At 41.2% G+C, this 21908-nt stretch overlaps 1 protein-coding gene across 1 annotated transcript in view; it reads left to right on the top strand.

The window, feature by feature from the left end:
* Positions 1 to 9699, top strand: part of LOC113054097 (integrin alpha-1-like) — a 42017-nt gene extending 32318 nt beyond the window's left edge. The window contains exons 16-30 of the mRNA XM_026219415.1: positions 483 to 646; positions 728 to 864; positions 2029 to 2139; positions 4084 to 4160; positions 4531 to 4657; positions 4797 to 4877; positions 4971 to 5047; positions 5468 to 5551; positions 5812 to 5920; positions 6197 to 6310; positions 6383 to 6487; positions 6577 to 6687; positions 6777 to 6872; positions 8472 to 8585; positions 8719 to 9699. Of these exons, the coding sequence (XP_026075200.1) occupies positions 483 to 646; positions 728 to 864; positions 2029 to 2139; positions 4084 to 4160; positions 4531 to 4657; positions 4797 to 4877; positions 4971 to 5047; positions 5468 to 5551; positions 5812 to 5920; positions 6197 to 6310; positions 6383 to 6487; positions 6577 to 6687; positions 6777 to 6872; positions 8472 to 8585; positions 8719 to 8781 (1570 nt within the window). The 3' untranslated portion in view covers positions 8782 to 9699. The remainder of the gene's footprint in view (positions 1 to 482; positions 647 to 727; positions 865 to 2028; positions 2140 to 4083; positions 4161 to 4530; positions 4658 to 4796; positions 4878 to 4970; positions 5048 to 5467; positions 5552 to 5811; positions 5921 to 6196; positions 6311 to 6382; positions 6488 to 6576; positions 6688 to 6776; positions 6873 to 8471; positions 8586 to 8718) is intronic.
* Positions 9700 to 21908: the final 12209 nt, after the last annotated feature.

The raw sequence follows: 21908 nt of genomic DNA, 5'->3' as shown, positions 1-21908 counted from the left end.
CCACTACCCTCTGGACCTCCAGCTTCCTCGTTCCCACCCGTAGCAGCTGTCTCAAATTTGGACCCAAGCCTAAACGTCCCACATCGCAGAGGCTTGTCCGTCAGGGGTTATGTCCCTCCGCTATGACCCATTTCTGTGTGAGAGTGCCTCCATTCACCAAAGAAACTCTTGGCAGCATTTCCTTTCTTAGAAATCACAGATTCCAGAACGTTCACAAATTGACCCCTATACACTGAAACCCTGTGACTGTAGAGCAGAAACATGGAGTATCACTCCCCAAACTGCATCACCCAGCCTTTTAGGAGCTCTCAATTTGCCTGTAATTGACCACATATTGTATTTTTGGAAACTATCTAAAGTGTTTAGTTGGACTCAGTGATCTATGATCCAGCTGTTGTTGCACAGAATGAAACGAGACACCTATTAATCCTCCATATGCAGCTCTGTTCAAGTAAATATCTTGCTGAATTTATTTAATCCAGGTCTCGGGATGTTGCAGAGCTTCTTGCCAATATGACCTTCGACCCTAGCAAGATCAATCTGCAACAGACCTGTCAGGTTCAAGGGAGGACCACAGTATGTGTGAAGACCATAGTGTGCTTCAAATACCGAATCAAGTCTGACAAAGACACAAAGATAGAAACTGGTGAGTCACTGATGCACATTCTTTATGTTTTGTTAGTCAAATCTTTCGATATCTGATTTTTCTAACAGTGTTTTCCTGCAGTCATCAGGTACAGTTTAACGCTGGACTCACTGAGAGCGATTGCAAGAGGACGGTTTAACCAAACGGACAACAGGAGAGTGCAAAAGAACGAGTCAATTGTGCACGAGCTTTGCAGAGAGCACACCTTCTACACGTCGGCAAGTAAATCAGTCTTCTCATACCCAAGAGAAACCCACAAACCTCTGCCATTTTTAGCTTCTTTATGTTCAGTATATGGTGTTTGTTTGCATATGTGTGTATACAGAAAGAATAAGAAGCACTACTAGAGTTTTCAGTAGCATGACAGTAATCTAATAGTTTAGCTTTTCCAGTATCAAACTCCTTTTTAGAACAAGTAACAAAAAACAGGATGTTGCTCCTTTTTTTTGACAAATAAACGTGGCAATAATCACAAATACTTTTCCAGAATTATGATGTTTCTAGCTTTACATACATTTTTAACAATTTTTAACTATTTCTTGTCATAAAAGGTCAAATCATCTGATACTTTAAGATGATTTGACCTTTCATGACAAGACATAGTTAAAAATTGTATGTTATACAATATATATATGTATGTTATATATATATATATATATATATATATATATATATATATATATATATATATATATATATATATATAATAAAAACTTTCTGAACACAGTGATTAGGTTTAAGTTAAATAAATAAAAAAACTGTTAGTGCACACACACTGTATGTTGCTTCGGATAAAAGCGTCTGCCAAATCTCTAAATGTACAGTGGTAGCTTGTAATGGAGACTGTGCATTCTCTCCAGACGAGCTGCTTAGAAAAACCATCCCTCCTCTTCTCCGAAACCATTAACTGTCTATCTTTCTTGCGGCTGATCTAGATTATGTTACGTTTAACATCTCTCTGTAGATAAAGAGCATAGAACTAAGCATTTGAAACCACAGGACTTAAGTTTAATAAAAGCCAGAGCTTCTCTGATCAAAGGCCCGAGGCCAGCAAAATCCACCCAGCCTCCATCGAGAGACTGCAGCACGTCCTGCTTCGCTGCATACTTGCTCTGATATCTAGAGGAAGTATGCTGTCCGTGAGCAAACTGAACATTCTGAAAGAAGTGACACCCTCTTGTGTCAGTGATGGACAGCTGCAGTACTGCATGATCAATATATATGAAATATGACTTCAATCATACAAGCCAATAAAACAATAGAGGCTGCTAGCAACAGAATTAATCTAATACCATTTCTGTAGCTTTTCAGTCCGTTTATGAGTTGCTAGACAGACGTTAAGCTGAACAATTTTTTGCAACATCCTTTATTATCCCCCACAGGATAAGCTGGATTTCAGAGACCCCATTATGGTCACGCTGGAATTCGGTCTAGTGGATGAAGACTCGGGTCCAGTCCTAGATGGGGAATTACCAACGTCACTCAACAAGACTGTAAGATCTCACTCTCTCTTCTTCTGTCAGAGCCGGAGTGGGTCACAGGGTGTAATGTTCACTGCTCCAGTAACCGCTGCAGTAATAACACTCATTAAAGAAGGAGGGAATGTGGGTGGGTGGCAGCTGTAACTAAGGCTAATGAAGTCTCTCTAATTTTACAAGTACTCTGAGACTTTCTGAATGTTTTAACTGCTCTCTCACATGCAGTTATGTTGAGATTATTTAGCTAAAACAGGGATAGACTGGCATAAGAAACATCTAGACTTTTCCCAACAGGCCAGTCGACAAGTTGGCCAAAATTATTTTTATTTATTTGTATTAACTTAAACATAAATGACATGCTCACTTTTTTGCTCATGACAGGTGAAGTATAATTATTCAAATCTGAACCAACCTGAACAATTTCATTGTAAGATTTGATTACTTGAACATTAGATCCTGTTTATTTTTTAGATGTATTTTGCAATTTAGCTGTAATGTATAATATACACACACTCACTGGCCACTTTATTAAGTACACCCTGCTAGTACTGGGTTGGACCCCCTTTTGCCTTTATAGCTGCCAAGTCTTTGTGGCATAGATGCAACAAGGTGTTCAAGAAACCAGCCTGAGGTGATTTGAGCTTTGTGACATGGTGCATTATCCTGCTGGGAGAAACAAGCAGAAGATGGGAACATTGTATAGTAAAGGGATGGTCATGGTCAGCAACAATACTCAGGTCGGCTGTTGCATTTAAACAATGCTCAATTGGTTCTAAAGGGTCCAAATTGTGCCAATAAAATATCCCCCACACCATTACACCACCCCTAGCAGCCTAAACCGTTGAGACAAGGCAGGATGCATCCATGCTTTCATGATTTTTACGCCAAATTCTGACCCTACCACCTGAATGTCGCAGCAGAAATCGAGACTCATCTCCTGTCTTCTATTGTCCAGTTTTGGTGAGTCTGTGTGAATTGTAGCCTCTGTTTCCTGTTCTTTGCTAACAGGAGCGGCACCAGGTGTAGTCTTCTGCTACTGTAGCCCATCTGCTTCAGAGTGCGATGTGTTGTGCGTTCAGAGATGATATTCTGCATTCCTTGGTTGTAACAATTTACTGTTGCCTTTCTATAATCTCTTACCAGTCTGCCCATTCTCCTCTGACCTCTGACATCAACAAGGCATTTTCAGACCATTCAGCTGTTTTTGAAATACTCATACCAGCCCATCTGGCACCAACAACCATTCCACGTCACTTAAATCCCCTTTCTTCCCCATTCTGATGCTTGGTTTAAACTTCAGAAAGTTGTCTTCACTTCATCTAGATGCCTAAATGCTTTGAGTTGTTGCCATGTGATTGGCTGATTAGCAATTTGTGTTACCAAGCAATTAAACAGGCGTACCTAAAAAAAAGTGATTAGCCTAACCCTAACCCTATATATATATATATATATATATATATATATATATATATATATATATATATCTCCCCAAAATATGGTTAAGTAGGTACACACAAACACACGCACACACACACCCCCACACACACACATACACAAAGATACCCAAGCAGACAGCTTTGCAAACTCACAAGATAAGGTTATTGGGAGGAAGAGCATATTTTCCTGGAGACATCACTGAGTATTGTTCGTCTCTGTTGCTCCCTGAAGTTCTGTTGTTCTTATGTTCTCCTTAGTAAAAGCAATCAGGAATGAAAACAAATCCCGACACAAATATCTGTGGGAAACTGCAATTAAATAACATTGTTGGGAAAGGGTACGAAGCTAAATCTGATACTGTACAGCAGGCAGGAGAATGTTTCAGACCAACATTTTTTGGCAAACAATGTTTGGCAAGCTTGAAGGGATGACGATGCTTTTGAAGTTTGTTTTATGACCATTCAAGTATATGTCAGAATAAATCTTCCTTTCTAACATTTTTATGTATTTTCTTTGATGTAGATTGCATTAGTGGACTGCGGGAATGACGAGAAGTGTGTTGCTAATCTACACCTTAAAGCCACTACAAACATCTCAAGGTATTATTAGTAGTTTTTAATATGAGATCAGTTAAATCGTCATATTTCTCTTTCTGCTTATTTCTTTGATTTTATATATATCTAAAATGACAATTCAGATAATTATGAGGTGTTAGTGGTTGTATGATTCATATGGTAAATTATTCCTTGTTTATACCCATGTATTTTTGTCATTTCCTGTTGTCTGCTGCCCCCTTCTGTTGACTTCTGAGAGAATAAATATTCCCTGTTAGGTTCAGCACAAGTTGTTCTGTTAAAATGATCAGCCTTAGAATTTTGTCTGAAAGACATTAAGACAAGATAACAGAAGCGACCTAGGGCACTAGATGAAAACTGACTTTGTCTTTCTCTTACTTCTGTATTTCTGTAGTCTTCTTATAAAAAACAGCCAGGAGAAGTTTTATGTCAGCATCGACATCCACAACAGCGGAGACAGTGCTTACAATACCAAGGTTATATTGAGCCACACAGAAAATCTCAACTATGTAAAAGTTGAGGTAGGATTTGTCATCTGTAATGTGGAAATAAAAACGTTTTGATGGAACAAATCAGTGAAAGCTGATGTCATTTAAATATATGTACAAATATATTTACAATGAAAAAAAAAACATCATATCTGTTATCACTTTTTTGCAGCCCAAAGATAAGGACTGTGAAACTAATTTTACCAGAATAGTATGTGCAGTTGGATATCCTTTCCTTAAAACCAATAAAAAGGTGAGATTTGCCTCTTGCTGCTAAATTAACATAAATTAAATAATGTGCATTATTATACTGTATCTCATTCTGTATACATTTTTTATCAAACAGGAAAGTTTCAGAATCCAGTTTGAGCCCAATCCCTCTCATATTCGTAAGGACATTGTGATAAATGTTACTGCAACTAGGTAAGAATTATGTCCATGACTACTTACTAATTAAATCCACTTTTTACTGTTTGACTCAATTAAATAAAGAATGGTTTTTGTATATATATTTATATATATACAAAACTTCTTGCAATTCTGACTTTTTTTTCTCAACTGAGGGAAAAAAAGAATATTTCCTTACAAATGCAACTTCATATCATGCAATTTAGACTTTATAACTTGTTACTCAGGAGTTTTTCTGAGACAAAGGTTAGAATTGTGAGTTTATATCATGCAATTCTGAATTGTGAGAATTGATTGGCAAGATGTAAACTCACAATTGTTGGGGAAAAAAGTTACAATTGCAATTATCTTTTTCACTTTCATTTTGTGGTGGAAACAAGCTTCCATAAAATAAGGGTACAGTATTTTGATATATATTTCAAATTTTGACTGCAGTGATAGTGAGGACAAAGATTTGAAAGACAACTTTGTGAGTATCGTCATCCCTGTGAAGCATGAAGTCAACCTGAGATTCTCTTCGTAAGTGGCTTTTTAAACCAACCAGCAACTGAGATGAACTGCACCAATATTTACAGATGAGATTTATTCAGTTTGTTTTACTGAATTTGACATTATAGCCATTTCATTCTGTAATATATCTAAAACTCACTCTAGATTTAACAAATATAAAGTAATTGGCACCATTTGTATAGTAAATTTTTCTTAAATATGAAATTATGTTCAAATTGTATATACACCAGGAGTACTGGACAGAGTATCAAATCATGTTTTTATTTTAGAATCAAGTACATGAAGGGGGACCACATTGTATTAAAAGAGAAGGAGAAGATACCCAGTGTTTTTAACCACACTAGTGTGATCGGGGACGAGGTGAAAATCAGCTACAAGGTAAGACTTTAAAACATCAACCTGGTGGTTGAATCACTTCTTTCAGCGCATCATGTGAATAAAAAAAGAAGAACTTAAAAGGAGAACTATGTCTGGGTTACAGTAGTTAAAATGGTAAAAATGGCTCAACTAAGATACTGTGTGGCCGACCAGTCATCTTGAAGCCAAATGGATCTGCCAGATTGTCAATTGGTGTGGCTATGATCCAGATTTGTATGTGAATGCTGTATTGATGTATTGATCCATTTCTGATTGATTTCCCTTTGCATTCAACAGCTTGAGAGAGATCCTGAAATGCCAAGTCCTCCACTGCTCCTCACGATAATGTTCCCATATCAAACAGCTGTCAAAAACTTTCTGCTGTATTTGACAGATCTCACCCACACAGCGGTAGGTGGTTCGATTTCTCACAGTACGTGACTGGCTCAGAAATATCTCAAGTACCTCATTTCATTCTTATAGGACATCAGCTGTTATACCAGTGGAGTGATTAACCCTTTAGGCATCAAGCCTGACAAGCCTTATCCGGTGAATCCTAAAAAAGAGACCTTGAGTGTATATCTCTTGGTAAGCATTGCTTTTCTCTTGAGTGAATGTGAAATGGAAATCTGACGGTAAGTTTTTATCTTATAATTTTTTTTCTCTCTCTCTTTCAGAGTTGCAAAGAAAATGGAGATCATTGCATGTCGTTTAGCTGCTTCATCCCACCTGGAGACATCAAGCACATCAACACCACGTTCAGATTGTGGCGACCCACCTTCATCAAAGTACACATTTCATCTTCTCATCTGCTTTCATAGTTCTGCTGCATGTCATCTGTCGGGATTCTGTAGTAATAGTAATAATTCATCTATAGGGAGAATTTTCCAACATTCACATGACTGTTGACGCCAAGCTGGAGAGCAAGAACCCGGACCTGTTTGTGTTAAATGATAACATCAAGATCAGAGAGGTATGAAATCAAACCAGCCCTGGATTCTGCACTGATATCAATATGAGCACCATTGAGATTAAATTAGATTTGCATCAGGTTGAGTCTATATGTATACTATAAAAGTGCTGTGAGGAATTGTTTTTCATTTCACACGTAAAATATCCCTAGTACCAGCCAGTTACTTGACCTGTACTGTATGTGTTGTGAATAATCCATCTGGAATCATCCTAAAATTATGTCATGACTACACTATAGTCATGAATATTTACCTTTTGCTATTGATGGGTAACCCCTGATTATTCTGAGCTGTAGGCAACACACAGAGAAAAACAGGAGGAACGTAGTGATGTTAGAACTGAATTGTCATTTTCATGTTGGCTGATAACTAAAAATAAAACACTAAAAACTAACAAATGAATTTAGGCATTTTAGGATTATAATGTACATCAGATTTCCTCTGTTTTTAATTATTTATTTTAAGTGAACGTTGGCAAAATAATTTTTTTTAGTATTTATTGCAAGCAGCACATTTAATGAAAACAAAACACTCATGCACAGGAGAAAACACAGACATAAACCAAATCATAAAGTGATGAGAACAAACTGAACTGAAACACAAGTTATAAAGAACTAAAGTAGAAAGTTAACCAAATGAGTAATACATAGAAACTCATGAGAACAGCTTGGGTTATGAAAACAGGAACTACTGATGTGTAGCTCTGTGAGTCAGTTCCTTGAAGTGAACAATGCGAGTCAGCTTTTTGTAAAAAAATAAAATAAAATGGTCAGTTATCAAATATGGTACTAATATTTCTTGCATATCTACATAATACTTTATTTCATACTATTCTAGTGGAAATTATAATTCACACTGTGTATTTTCTAAATGCATGTTATTGATCCTATTATGAACAATTCATGAGGATCTTTTTTATTATTAATTTTAAATAAACATGTCATAACTTCCAGTGAAACATCAGAATTCCCATTGGTGACGAATGCCAGACTTTGTTACTTAAACCCTCCCTTTTTCATGATTGATTAAAAGCTTACATTCAGATCTGCCTGGATCCAATCAACAACTGATGGACTAAACCAAGTCCCCCCAACATCCTTCTCTTTTCTAATAATCTTTTTCAATCAGATGTGTGTTACAATATGGAAGAAAATAACTATTGCTACTTCATTTGTTACTGGTTACTGACTAAAGGGCCATTGACACCATAACCGTGTTATCTAGATAACTAGATAATAACTATATTAGTGTCCACACTAACACATGATAGGAAGTCTGTTTATTATAAGCATGTGCTACAGTTGTGATGTCTGCCTCAAGCTCTTTAAAGCAGGATGGATTCTGATTGACTGTCAATGATTTTGTCTTTCATCAACTGAAAAAAAAAACAAATTCTAAAAATGATTCCAACTAAATTGCCTTTATTGTATAGTTGTAGTATGGACTTTAAAACTATATCGTTATCATTAAAGTTAACATCCTTGGTGTGAACAGACCGCCAAGTTAACAAAATGGTTTAAATCTCTTGGAGCACTTTTAAATTAGCACTTGAACGCCATTTTAGCTTTGAAATCCTGACTAGTGTTACATCTTTACTGCAGGTGAAGATTCAAGTCACCAAAGACGTGCGAAGTGGAATCCCACTATGGATAATTATCCTTAGTATTCTTATAGGACTTTTAATACTGTCACTTGTTATCTTCGCCTTATGGAAGGTAAGCATCAGTAATTTGCTTATGTTAGTTCTTCTGTAAATGCAATGCTGATTGTACATGCAATGCTGAGTATCGATCGCGGCACACTCACAGTTGACTATGAATGTTGACTATATTGAATGTTCTCCTCCAGGCTGGATTCTTCAAGAGAAAATCAGTTGAGGACATGAAGGAAGAGATGAAGGATTCTAATTGAAGGCTTTGGATCTGTAGCCTCCAACCCTCAGGTCAACTCGTACTATAATGCTAGCCAAGGTCATGGAGATCACAAAACAGAAGCGTCACCAGGGACATTCAGGAATTTGACAATGAGAGTCATGTAGAACATCTGGGTTCACACATAGCAAATTATTGGTCATACCAAAGAGAACCCAGTGCTTTGCTTGACACTGTGATTTATCTTCATGTTGCTCACTGCAAAATTTGACTAAATGCGAACTCATGTAAACCTTTGAGATGCCATAAAATTTTGCCAAACCCAAAGAGTCAAGCTTGAAAAGCAGAGTACCAAAGATTCATCTAGCCTGAACTTGACATCCCACCAGCCACCCTTAAACCCTCATCTTTAACCTCCCTACGGCATTCATCATCAGCATAGCAGGGATCAGGAACCTGACCTGGCAATGTCTACAGCGATCTGCAATCTTGTAATCACAACCAGACACTCTTATTGGCAACCGGTTTCAATATGGAGGTCTTTTCCAATAACTCACTTTTAGAGCTTGTTTTGATGAACCGCTGTACAGTGATGTTTTTCAGTTCAAAGTGTTAATTTTGATTAGTGTTGTGGGCTATGAATATTGGCACATTACTTTTTTTGTTGTTGTTCACGAAGTAGTTTTTTGGCACTGACAGTTTTCCCACTTTTTGTCTTCAGGAATGAGGAGAAAAAGGTCTGTACTGTAAATGTAAAGCTTTAAAGTGTATATAAAATTATGTTTGCAATATCACATTAATGATAAATTAATGACTTTATCAAAATGATTGCGTCATCTGCATTGAGTGTGATACATGTCTGGTTTTCTGAAGCAGAAAGGATCTTCATGCCTGCATTTCTCAGGTATTCCAGATGGTTTCCAGTGAATGTCTGGAATTATAAAATTGGACTGTAATCGACTTATCTTGTTAATTTTTTTCCCATATGTAAATAATAGAAAAACAATCACTTTACTGAAATTGAAATGTTAAAGTAAGAATGTGTATTTCCTCCACCACTAAAGCAGCTGCACAGTAAATAACGACTATTTTCAAACAGGATTCCCAAATGCTCTCCTATTGGTCGATAGCCCTGCCCTAAACTCACACCATTGGTTGAGTCAGTATTGCTGTTGTTGGTGTAACAGGGGGAAAACCAGACGGGAGACATGTGGATCCAAGCTTTTGACAAGATATTGTCAGAAATGGGCATGGATCAGGTGATGGCAAACAGGTGTGTAGAAGGAAAGGCTAGAGCAGTCCTAGAAACTGACAAGGGTCAGTCCATGGCAAACGTAATCCAGCAGGGTGAGACAAAACGGTTAATCCAGGTACTAGCAAGGTCCAGGCAGGGGCAAACAGTATCCAAACAGAGCTAAACAAGGGAAATAATCCTAGGCAAGGAGGCAAAGAAGTGAACACAGGGAAACAGGCAAGGCAGGATTAAGACTAAACTTTAAACTCCAAAGCAGGCTCCGTAGGGTAACGATCAGCTAACTAGCGATAAGTACATACAATACTTGACATCCTGAAGGTGTCTTGAGTGTTTATATATACTGCGTGTGGTGGGTACAGCTGTGTGCAATCAGCATATTCAGCAGTGTGTGTGAGATAAGTGTCTTCAGCTGTGTGTGCAATTAGTGCAATGGGTGATGGGAACTGTAATCCGGGGTGAAGTGCAACAGTGGGTGTAGTGCCGGAGTCCATGTAGTGAGCGGGTGACCTCTGGTGATGAATAAAATGTAGTTTCATAACAAGGTTCGGGAGGAGCACTTCAGATACTTAGCCTAATTAGCACAGGTGGAGCCACTTAAGATAATCAACCTTAGGGTATAAATACAGCTGAATTAACCTACCTGTCTCCATTGACGGTTTATCAGCATTCCGGTTCGCTCTGTCTACCATCTTATCACAGACCCAATTTTCCTTCCACCGAGGAGATCCATACCGGGGATTTTTCAGATCTGCTACTTTTGCTGATACCCATGATCATTAAACACGGCCGTTGAGCACCATCAAACATCATCGCGACAGCTGCTCTTCTCGCCAAGCCACACGTCTTGGCCAATAGACCATGCTAAGCCCGAGCTCGCCTCGCTTGACACCACGATTGATCCGATCAAGACCGGGCTCTCCTCGAGTGCTGGAATCACACCTCAGTTCTTACCCGCCGCGGCTCAGCCTGCCGCCGCGGCTTTTCCGGCCGAGACGCAGTTTGAGGCTGCCTCCTCTAGCGGCACAGACCGCGCGTCGTAATCAATAAATTTTCAGGTGAAGACGCTAAATACAGGTTCGCGGCTAGAAAGTAGTGCGGGGGCTGCGTGGAGTTCCGATCACATACGTATACGGAAATTTCAGATCCGATTTGAGCCTCGGATGCGTTCAAATTTTTGAACTTCTGTGACTAGACCGTATGCGAACGCCCAACCGGATGTGACGTATTCTAATCAAATCTATCGGTGCGAGGTCAGAATTACCAATATTTTGTTAACTTTAACATTATTCTTCAAACACAATTTATGTAAAATGGTGGTTTATAATAATTATGGGAGAAATAATTATTAAACCATTATTTATTTGATTAGCCCCATAAAACCTACGGTTTTATTTGGGGGGTCATCTGATTTGTGACGATGTATTCATGCATTATATTCATTAAAATTATTAATTTTACCATGGTGAACATGCCTAGGTAACAGTTGCTGCATGACCAGTTTGAAAGTTCTGCACGACTGCCTAGAGGGAGAAATGTGACAATCATGTCCAAATGTCGTGTGCCATGGAAGGTGGCTTAAAGTTTGTTAAATGAGGTTATGACATAGTTCTGTTGGATGACGATGGCAATTTTTACCACGAAGCCAAGGCTTTTTTCCCATAGTCGTCATCCACACTGAAATGTCCAAAGATATTATCTGCCTTACCGTGCATGTTTAAACCTCACACAGACATTTATTCTGGTAGGATCAATTTATTTAGGGATATATTTCACCATTTACTGGCGTGATCGCTTAGAATTTATCTAATACACCACTACCCTCGTTTTGCCGCAGGACAGCAAGTGTGAGTAAAATTCTGTTGTCTTTCTAGGTCTTTAATATGAAAAGCATGCAAGTAAATATCTTTAGAAAATGCTTGAAAGTGAATAGCACATAACTGCAATTAATGTTATTGCCATACTCATGTCTATTGGTACGTTTTACAAGACTAAATGATGCTCATTTTTTTTCAGAAGCCTCTGTTTCCAAAGTCTATACTACAATGTGAAACCAGTGTTCCAAATTTATCAGTTTTGGAGGCTGCTTAAAAAGGCCGGAAGGCCAAAACAAGAGGAATGATGCTTTTCCAACAGGAAGGTACTAATGTGGACAAAGGCTTAAGGAATTGTCAAATTAGGCAACCAATCGCTAAGCTGGCAACACAGTAGGCTACGCATTAATTTTTTAGGTTGCCCCATCAAATGTTACTAACCTGTCTACTCTTCCCACAGCCAAGGAGGGGGAAGATGGGCCTAGTGGTTAGAGAGTTTGACCCCTAACCCTAGGGTTGTGGGTTCGAATCTCGGGCTGGCAATATCATGACCGTGGTTTCCTTGAGCAAGGCACCGAACCCCCTACTGCTCCCCGGGCACTGCAGCATAAATGGTTGCCCACTGCTCCGGGGGTGTGTTCATGGTGTGTGTGTGTGTGTTCACTGCTGTATGTGTGCACTTGGAGGGGTTAAATGCTGAGCACGAGTTATGAGTATGGGTCACCATACTTGGCTGAATGTCATGTCACTTTCACTTTTTTTTTTCACTTTCAACAACTACAGCAGTCGAAGCAAGCTCCGCAGGCGGCCAAAGCAGCTATCACTCCTCTTCTTCTCATGCTCCCCTTTACTTATCTGTTTTCCGTATCTCCTCACTGCCACAGCAGTGTCTGCTCCCGCAGGAGCCTTTTCTGTATCTGCCGCAGCAGTGTCTGCTCCTGCAGGAGCCTTTTTCTGTATCTCCTCACTGCCACAGCAGTGTCTGCTCCCGCAGGAGCCTTTTCTGTATCTCCTCACTGCCGCAGCAGTGTCTGCTTCCGCAGGAGCCTTTTCTGTATCTGCCGCAGCAGTGTCTGCTCCTGCAGGAGCCTTTTTCTGTATCTCCTCACTGCCACAGCAGTGTCTGCTCCCGCAGGAGCCTTTTCTGTATCTCCCCACTGCCGCAGCAGTGTCTGCTTCCGCAGGAGCCTTTTCTGTATCTCCTCACAAAAAACAATTGGTCGTTGGTTCTCTTCTGGCAAAAGTCGACATCACCTCCGCTTCTAAGTTATGCCTATTCATCCTAGGTGGTGGTGATAGTATTACGTATCGATTATAGTCAAGACGATATTAGACTCATTCTCCTATTATTGTATTTTATTATCATTATTAGGCGGCCACTATAATTCAGCTACCAAACTGCTCTGTTATTCCATTTCACGCTTGCCCGTGCTTGCAAGGATGATTCGAGCCTGTAGGCGATCCACAAACAGACGTACATCGTCTGCAGATACAAGGTATTTCATTGCACTTTAACAAGTAATCTGGTATGCGCAATATTTTAAACAAGCCTCACTAACTAAGTCTAATGCCTCAGTTATGTTACAATGTATCTCATTCTTTTGTTTCTGTGGTGTTGTGTTGGTCTCATCATGAGGCGCATGGTCCGGAGCGCATACGACCAATGCATCAGTTTCAACTAAACCTTACTCCAAATATATTTACCGGTTTTGAATACTATATTTAACATGTTCGTTTACGTCCATATTAGGGTTTAATTGTTGAACTTTAAATGCAATCCTCTATTGTTTCACCATTGACCGATTTCCAGATAATTTAGATAGATAACTTCGGTGTGCAGATGCGGCAAATTTTTCACAAGACAAGTGATATGACCGTAGTACCCGATTACATGAACTAGCTGTTTTAAATATAATAATTTCATATTTAACATCAGTTTATCAGTGCATCTGAAAGTATATTCTTTTAGACTATCGGTGATTCCATAGGCTCTCTTTCTTTCACCTGCATGGTTTAAAACAGCAAAAAGTCATGCCATGACAAGAACAGAGTCTCTCTCGTCCTCCACCCAAGCACGATTACATACGTATAGGTATCGTCGATCTCACGCACTGGCAAGATGACAATTGACAATGGCCATATCGCTGATTAATGGCACTCATCTGAGGTACACTGGCACAGGAAATTCTATTTATTTTTTGTACGCTTAATTTTTCAAATACAATGACTGCACCAAGATTTTCTGACTTTATATCGGAAGCAGCTCATTGGATTCATTAAACAATTATGCAGTAATCCTCATAGCATCTACCCTTTAGACAACCAAATTGTTCTTAGTATTGAACCCCCGTCAGGCACTGCAAGAGTGCTCCCAGCTTGATCCAACCTTTGCCTTTTCCGTAAAAAAAAAAAAAAAAAAAAAACCCTCCTTCACTGTCTGGCCAAATACTGGCCATACAACTTTACCTTTCTGTCTTACGTTCGGAGAGGCTTTCCCGTCTGATGCCGCGAGTAATTACCTCCCATCAGACGTCGGTGAGAGCCTCCCGCCTAGACCACATTACTTTTCCTTTCTACGGTCGGCGAGGCTTACCCATTCGACACCTTGAGTATTGAGCTCCCGTCAGATGGTTGCTAAGTCTCCCGGCCAGACAACTTTTTTCATCCTTTGGTCAAAAAGGCTTACCCATCCGACGCTGTCAGTATTAAGCTCCCTCGGGATACTGGCGCGAGCCTCCAGGCCACACACCCTTACCTTTTCCTCCTACAGTCAGCGAGGCTTATCCGTTCGATGCCTTGAGTATTGAGCTCCCATCGGACGCCGGCGAGAGCCTCCTGGCAACACAACTTTACCTTTCCGTCTTACGTCCGGAGAGGCTTACCCGTTCGATGCCTTGAGTATTGAGCTCCCATTGGGCGTCGGCGAGAGCCTCCCGGCTAGACAACCTTACCTTTTCCTTTCTAAGGTTGGCAAGACTTACCCGTTCGGTGCCTTGAGTATTGAGCTCCCATCGGACGTCAGCGAGAGTCTCCCAGCCACTTAAACTTTACCTTTCCATGCTACGGTCGGGGAGGCTTACCCGTTCGATGCCTTGAGTATTGAGCTCCCATCGGACGTCGGCGAGAGTCTCACGGTCACCTAAACTTTTGTTCCTGCTTGACGGGTGGCGGTGCTCGCATACGACGACAAGAGTCTCCACTTCCCGCCAAACTCTGTCTAAATCCCCCCCGTCTGGTGAGGCTTACCCGTTCGATGTTCTGAGTCCTGATCTCCCATCGGATGCTGCGAGAGCCCGCGCAGTCGGGTTTTCGTTTTCCCGCTCCCCGGCCGGCGAGGCTTACCCGACTGATGCCGTTGAGTATTGTGCTCGTGACTAGCAGGGGCTCATCAGCCAGTAGGGCCCGTACGCCAACACCGTGACCTATTCCGGTTGAGACAACTCGGGCCCTCCTGGTCGGGCAATCCAATCACGTCGCTCCTCGGCTATCGGCCGGTGGGGCTCATCCATTCCAATGCAGTGAGGTGCTCCGGTTGTGCAACGGCTTGAACCCCCCCGACTGGGCGCCCTAAATCACATAGTCCGACACAAGCAGCCGGTGGTGCCTATTTCTCCAATAGGTAAAGTTGCAATCACTGGAGTACATAGGCTCTTCCGACCTGCCTTTTTAAAATATCAGTCCCCGCCAGATGTCAAAGCTATTGTGGGGGGTCCTTAGTCTGGCGGCTGTCCTTTCCGCTATTGCTTTGTGGGAGGTACTCTAGGTTCGGGCCATTCCCGAGCTCGGAGCCCCTTCCCCGGACAGCACGCCAAATATGCATTATAATACTTCAGCTAATTATATGTAAGTGTGAACTCGTGAAATGTAATTTCATAACAAGGTTCGGGAGGAGCACGTCAGATACTTAGCCTAATTAGCACAGGTGGAGCCACTTAAGATAATCAACCTTAGGGTATAAATACAGCTGAATTAACCTACCTCTCTCCATTGACGGTTTATCAGCATCCCCCCTCCAGCCCATCTCCTCCACTAGAGTTCATTTTACACTTTTACATATGGGGGGGGGGGGGGGGGGGGTACTCTAGGTTCAGGCCATTCCCGAGCTCGGAGCCCCGTCCCCGGACAGCATGCCAAATATGCATTATAATACTTCAGCTAATTATATGTAAGTGTGAACTCGTGAATGGAAGTTCATATACCAGATTCGTGACAGTTGGGAGGATCAAACAAACAGAGAAATGGTTTGAGGCAGTGTTTATACTTTTAAGGTGACTCACCTACACATGATTTATAGTTAACTCTTCATATTAATCTGGAGTCGAAAAAGTATTTTTTATTAACGATATTTTTTAACGATAATTTTATTTTTTATGATTATGAAGCCTAAGGAGAAGCACTTCTGCAGAACAACAGATATTACAAATGCACCACCTATATGCTCTGGGTCTTTGAATGGAAGAAGAATCTTCCTTTGCATTTTTATCTCACACGTTTAATTAAAGCATAAATAAATATGAAATGAATGTATGAATTAATTAATCATGCATTAAAATTAATGATTTATGCTAAACCAGAGACAATGTTAGTGTAATGAAGAGGCTGAGGCTGAATGTGAATCCATTTGCAGGAGTTTATTAAAGGAAGATCATACAATCAGAGTCGTGTTACCAGGCAATGTGTCAATACTGTAAGGGCAGTCCGATCTTTCAACATACACAGGGCTTATGCAGTAGGCAGAGACGAGTAGGCAGGCGAACAGGTCAAACACAAACATCAGTCCAATCAAGCAATATATCCAAAGGGGCAATCCAAGAGACGTGAACGAGATAATAGTCAGAATCATGATCAAACAGGCAGTAAGAATACTCACAAGGAAAACGCTCTGTAAGGCAGGTAAACTGGCAATACTTTGCAGTGAAGTCACATGCTAACACGTTAAATAGTCCCAAACAGGAAATGACTGTAGAAGCAGAGGGAGTGGTGAACAGTCAATACTTCGGTGAGGGCTCCCTCTGCTGGCGTAGCGTTACAGAATCCCCCTCCCTATGAGCGCCTCCTGGCACTCGGCGTGGCCGTCCCCATGGTCGTGGCACTGGTCTATCGGGTCTGGCTCGATGGAAGTCCTCCATGGAGACGGATCCAGAATGTCGCTGGCGGCTACCCATGACCTCTCCTCAGGTCCATAGCCGTCCCAGTCCACAAAATATTGGAGCTGACCCCCTCTCCTTCTAGAGTCCAGTAATTCCTTGACCGTGTAGGCAGGTGCTCCATCAATGTCCAGTGGCGGTGGTGGCTCTTGAGCCTCATGATTGGGGTTTCAGCAGTGAGACATGGAAGGAGGGAGAGATACGGTAGTTAGCAGGAAGCTCTAATTGGTACGTGACTTCATTGATTCTTCATAGAATTTTGAAAGGGCCAACGTACCTTGGGCTGAGCTTCCTGCTTGGTAGCCGCAACTTGAGATCCCGTGTTGAGAGCCGTGTTGGTATCCGAGGACACACTGGAAAAGGGGTTAGGCCTGTTGACGAATGAGCCAGTGAATTCTGTGCATACTCTGCCCATGGGAGGAATTCTGACAATCGATGCTGTTCTCTGCTGCAATAGGACCGTAGGTATCTGCGTAGTTCCTGATTCAGGCGTTCCACCTGACCATTGGCTTGGGGATGATAACCAGAAGTGAGACTGACTTTGATATCCAGCTGTTTGCAGAATGCTCTCCATGGTTGGGATGTAAACTGGGTACCTCTGTCACTGACTATATCCTCCGGGATTCCATAGTTCCTGAACACGTGGTGGAACATAGCCTGTGCCGTCTCCATGACGGTGGGGAGTCCTTTCAAGGGGACTAACCGGCAGGACTTGGAGAATTGACAGATTGTCGTGAAACCATGGGACAGCGGTAAGTCAGTAACAAAATCTATTGAGAGATGAGACCAGGCACATGGTGGAATTGGCAGAGGTTGCAGGATTCCAGTGGGTAATTCCTTGGGGGTCTTAGATTGAGCACAAACCTGACAAGCTTTGACATAATTTGTGACGTCCTTCAACATTGAAGGCCCCCAGAATGAGTTACGTACCAGGTGTAGAGTGCGGGAGATAGACTTTGCAGACTTTGCAGACTTTGTGGAACATTATGGAGGTTAGGGGGGCAATTGGTAGGAGCTGGATCTTGGATCTGTTCCCGTTGGATCTCCTCCATAATATCCCAAGTAATTGTGGCAATGATTACTGATGGAGGAAGAATGTATTCGGGGGTTTTGTTGGCCATGAGGAGATCATACTGCCTGGATAGTGCATCTGCCTTACTGTTTTTTTTTCTTGGCGATAAGTTACTGAAAATTGGAAGCGTGTGAAGAAGAGGGACCATCAGGCTTGGCGAGGGTTGAGTCGTTTTGCACTTTTAATGTACTCTAGGTTTTTGTGATCTGTAATCACCTAGAAGGGGTGGACTGCTCCCTCGAGCCAGTGCCTCCATTGCTCTTTTGCTGCTTTCATAGACTGGAGTTCCTTATTCCCCACATCATAGTTTTGTTCAGCTGCCGTTAACTTTCTGGAAAAGAATGCACAAGGGTACAGTTTACCCGGTTGTCTATGGCGCTGGGAGAATACAGTTCCAATGCCTGAGTCTGAGGCATCTACTTCCAAGATGAATGGTAAGTTGGGGTCAGGGTGCTTGAGGATAGGAGCCGTGGTGAATTTATCCTTTAAGAGGTTGAATGCTTAGGTAGCCTCCTCACTCCACCTGAGTTTGGAATGTTTACCCTTGAGGAGTGTTGTCAGTGGTGCTGCAACCATGCTGTAATTTCTAATGAACCTTCTGTAAAAGTTAGCAAATCCCAGGAATCTCTGAAGTTCCTTGATAGAGGAAGGTTGGGGCCATTCCGTTACTGCGTTGTCCTTGGCTTCGTCTATCTTAACACCCTGATGACTAATGTGATAACCCAGGAATGAAGTCTGGTTGACGTACAGGTGATTCTTCAGGAGCCGAGTGAGGACGGTCTTTACATGGTCAATGTGTTCTGCTTCAGACTTGGAGTAGATGAGAATGTCATCAATGTAGGCAATAACATACTGGTTCAGCAAGTCACAGAAGATTTCATTTATAAAGGACTGACAATACAGCGGGTGCGTTGGCAAGTCCATACGGCATAACCTGATACTCATAGTCTTCCACTCGTCACCCTCTTTGATGCGAATAAGGTTGTATGCACTTTGTAGGTCTAATTTGGTGTAAATTCTTGCTTCACGGAGCTGTTCCAGAGCTGAAAGGACCAATGGTAAAGGGTAGCGGAATTTTATCGTGACGTTGCTTAATCCCCGATAATCAATACAGGTCCTGAGTCCTCCGTCTTTTTTCTCCACAAAGAAGAACCCTGCTGCAGCTGGAGAAGTGGAAGGTCAGATGAGTCCTGAACTCAGGGCCTCCTCAATATAATCCTCCATGGCTTGGGATTCTGTACGAGACAAGGGATAAACACGACTCTTAGGAGGCATGGCATTGGGGAGTAAATCAAAACAACAATCCCAGGGACGATGAGGTGGTAGTTGTGTTGCCTTAGTTTTGCTAAATACCTCTGCTAGGTCATCGTAACAGGAGGGAATGTTGACAGTCTTGGTGCTTGAAGGGTTTTCAACACTAGTGATACAACAAGACTGAGGCACTGATGAGAAACAGTTACTTTCACACGGGGACGGGGTCGTGAATGGACAGCCATGGGAATCCGAGGATGACTTCATGCTTAGGAGAGTTAACAACATAGAAGGATATGGACTCCTGGTGAAATAACCCCACTTGTAATGTAAGTGTCTTGGTTTGTTGAATTATGCCCATTCCGATTGCTGTGTCGTTCATGGCCTTGATCTTAATGGGTGGGTTACATGGTTGGACGGGTAAGTTATACTTCTTGATGATATCTTCATGAATTAAATTTAATGCTGCTCTGGAGTCGATCATCGCTGTCAATGAGATGGACAGTTCTTCAGTTTTTAACCCCTTTACGTGCAAACATCGCCGACGGCCCCAGTTTATTATTGTTTCACTTTCACAGCACGTTAAACATCACTCTCTTACTTGATCTGGGCAAACTGTGCATCAATTGAAAGTTTAAAGACTCTAGCTTCGATATTTGACCAACATTTTGATACAACATTGTTGCAGTGACAGATATTTAGTGATTTATGTCAGGAGTGCAAAATAATAAATCCTATAATGCCACATTTTGAATAGAAATTCACCACTCATTCATATTCAGTCACGTCAGCAGCAGTTTATTTGTGTTCACATAGACTCACTGAACAGCGTCAATAAGGATTTATAGACAAAAGACTTGTGGCTTTAGCTACACCGTATTTTCAAACTCATATCCTACATCAACAATTTTTTTAGTACATTTAAAAAATATGTTTTTAATATTTTTATTTTTGTTATCATGTTTGAGCTTATATATCTCTATTATCATAACAGTCTGAGTGATTCTGATTCCTGAACAAAAAACTTTGAAGTGTCAGCTTTGTGAAAAAAGGTTGATTATGTATCTAGTCAGAAAGAATCATGAGCAAAAACCTTTTTATTTTGGGTATGTCATTTCTGTCTCCATGCCAAAAAAGGGAGGTTAATAGTAAGGGGTTAAGGTAAGGGGTTAAGGTAAGGGGAAGCTTGAAGGATTGATTATTTGGTATCAACAAGTGTTCCATATTTACCAAAATGGGCTTCTGGGCCTTGTGTGGAAATTTCTGGCAACGATGGCCTGGTTCACCGCAGTAGAAACAGAGACGGAGATGGCATCGCCGTGCTCGTTCATTTTCAGAATTTTGGTATAGTTGACTTGCATGGGTTCTTCGAGCGTTATAGTTTTATTCACAGTCGTGGTAACAGGCGGTATTTCCTTCATATACTTTCCTTGAGGAGTCTGTAACATCAAATTATCCATCCTAATTGCAAGCGTGATGAAGTCAGTAAACGATGAATGTTCTCCTTTACATACGAGCTCTGCCTGGAGATCCGTGTTAAGACTTCTCTGGAATACGGTTTTGAGGAAAACTTCATTCCACCCACTCTGAGCAGCGAGGGTGCGAAACAAGATGGCGTATTCGGCGGCTGTTCTGTTTCCTTACGACATTTGTATAAGTTGAGTTGATATATCCTTGCCCCCTGCAGGATATTCAAACACTTCTTGAAGTTGTTGCAGGAAATAGTCAAAGGATCGTCTGAATCTCATGTCAGTATCCCAAACAGCTGTAGCCCAGTCAATCGCCTTTCCAGACAACAAGGACATCATGACAGCACATTTTTCTTTGTCAGAATTAAACTTGTCCTCCTGATTGCCAAAATAAATCTTTACTTGACGAACAAAGCCTTGACATCTATCAGCAGACCCATCAAATTTATCTGGTAGTGCGAAACTCACTGCTCTGGGCGTGGTTGCTGGAAGTGACTGGATGTAGCTCGTCAAGTGCTCGTTGACTGCTTGAAGTTTACGCAACTGATCTTAGTACCCCTTTAAGACTTCATAAGACTTGATAAGCGAATGCTGCTTGCATGTTAGAAACTTCTGCTGGATTCAGTTGAGGCGAAGTATTCTGTAACGTAGAGACTGAGGCTGAATGTGAATCCATTTTCAGGAGCTTATTAAAGGAAGATCGTACAATCAGAGTCTTGTTACCAGGCAATGTGTCAATACCATATCGGATCTTTCAACATACACAGAGGTTATGCAATAGGCAGAGACGAGTAGGCAGGCGAACAGGTCAAACACAAACATCACTCCAATCAAGCAATATATCCAAAGGGGCAATCCAAAAGACGTGAACGAGATAACAGGCAGAATCGTGATCTAACAAGCAGTCAGAATAATCACAAGGAAAACGCTCGTTAAGGCAGGTAAACTGGCAATACTTCGCAGTGAAGTGACATGCTAGCACATGTTAAATAGTCCCAAACTATATAACTATGTTTCTGGTTCAGCAGTTATTGTACTTTTCAGGGTTCTTTCTTTTTAGACCAGTTCTTTCCTTCTCCTTTCTCCTTATTAACCATAAACCATAAAGACCATGTGAAGAATTTTGAAACTTACATTGCAAATATTTAAGCAACACAAACCA

This window comes from Carassius auratus, chromosome 35 (assembly GCF_003368295.1).
Source record: "Carassius auratus strain Wakin chromosome 35, ASM336829v1, whole genome shotgun sequence".
Taxonomy (NCBI): Eukaryota; Metazoa; Chordata; class Actinopteri; order Cypriniformes; family Cyprinidae; genus Carassius; species Carassius auratus.
This window is presented reverse-complemented; position numbering and strand designations above follow the sequence as displayed.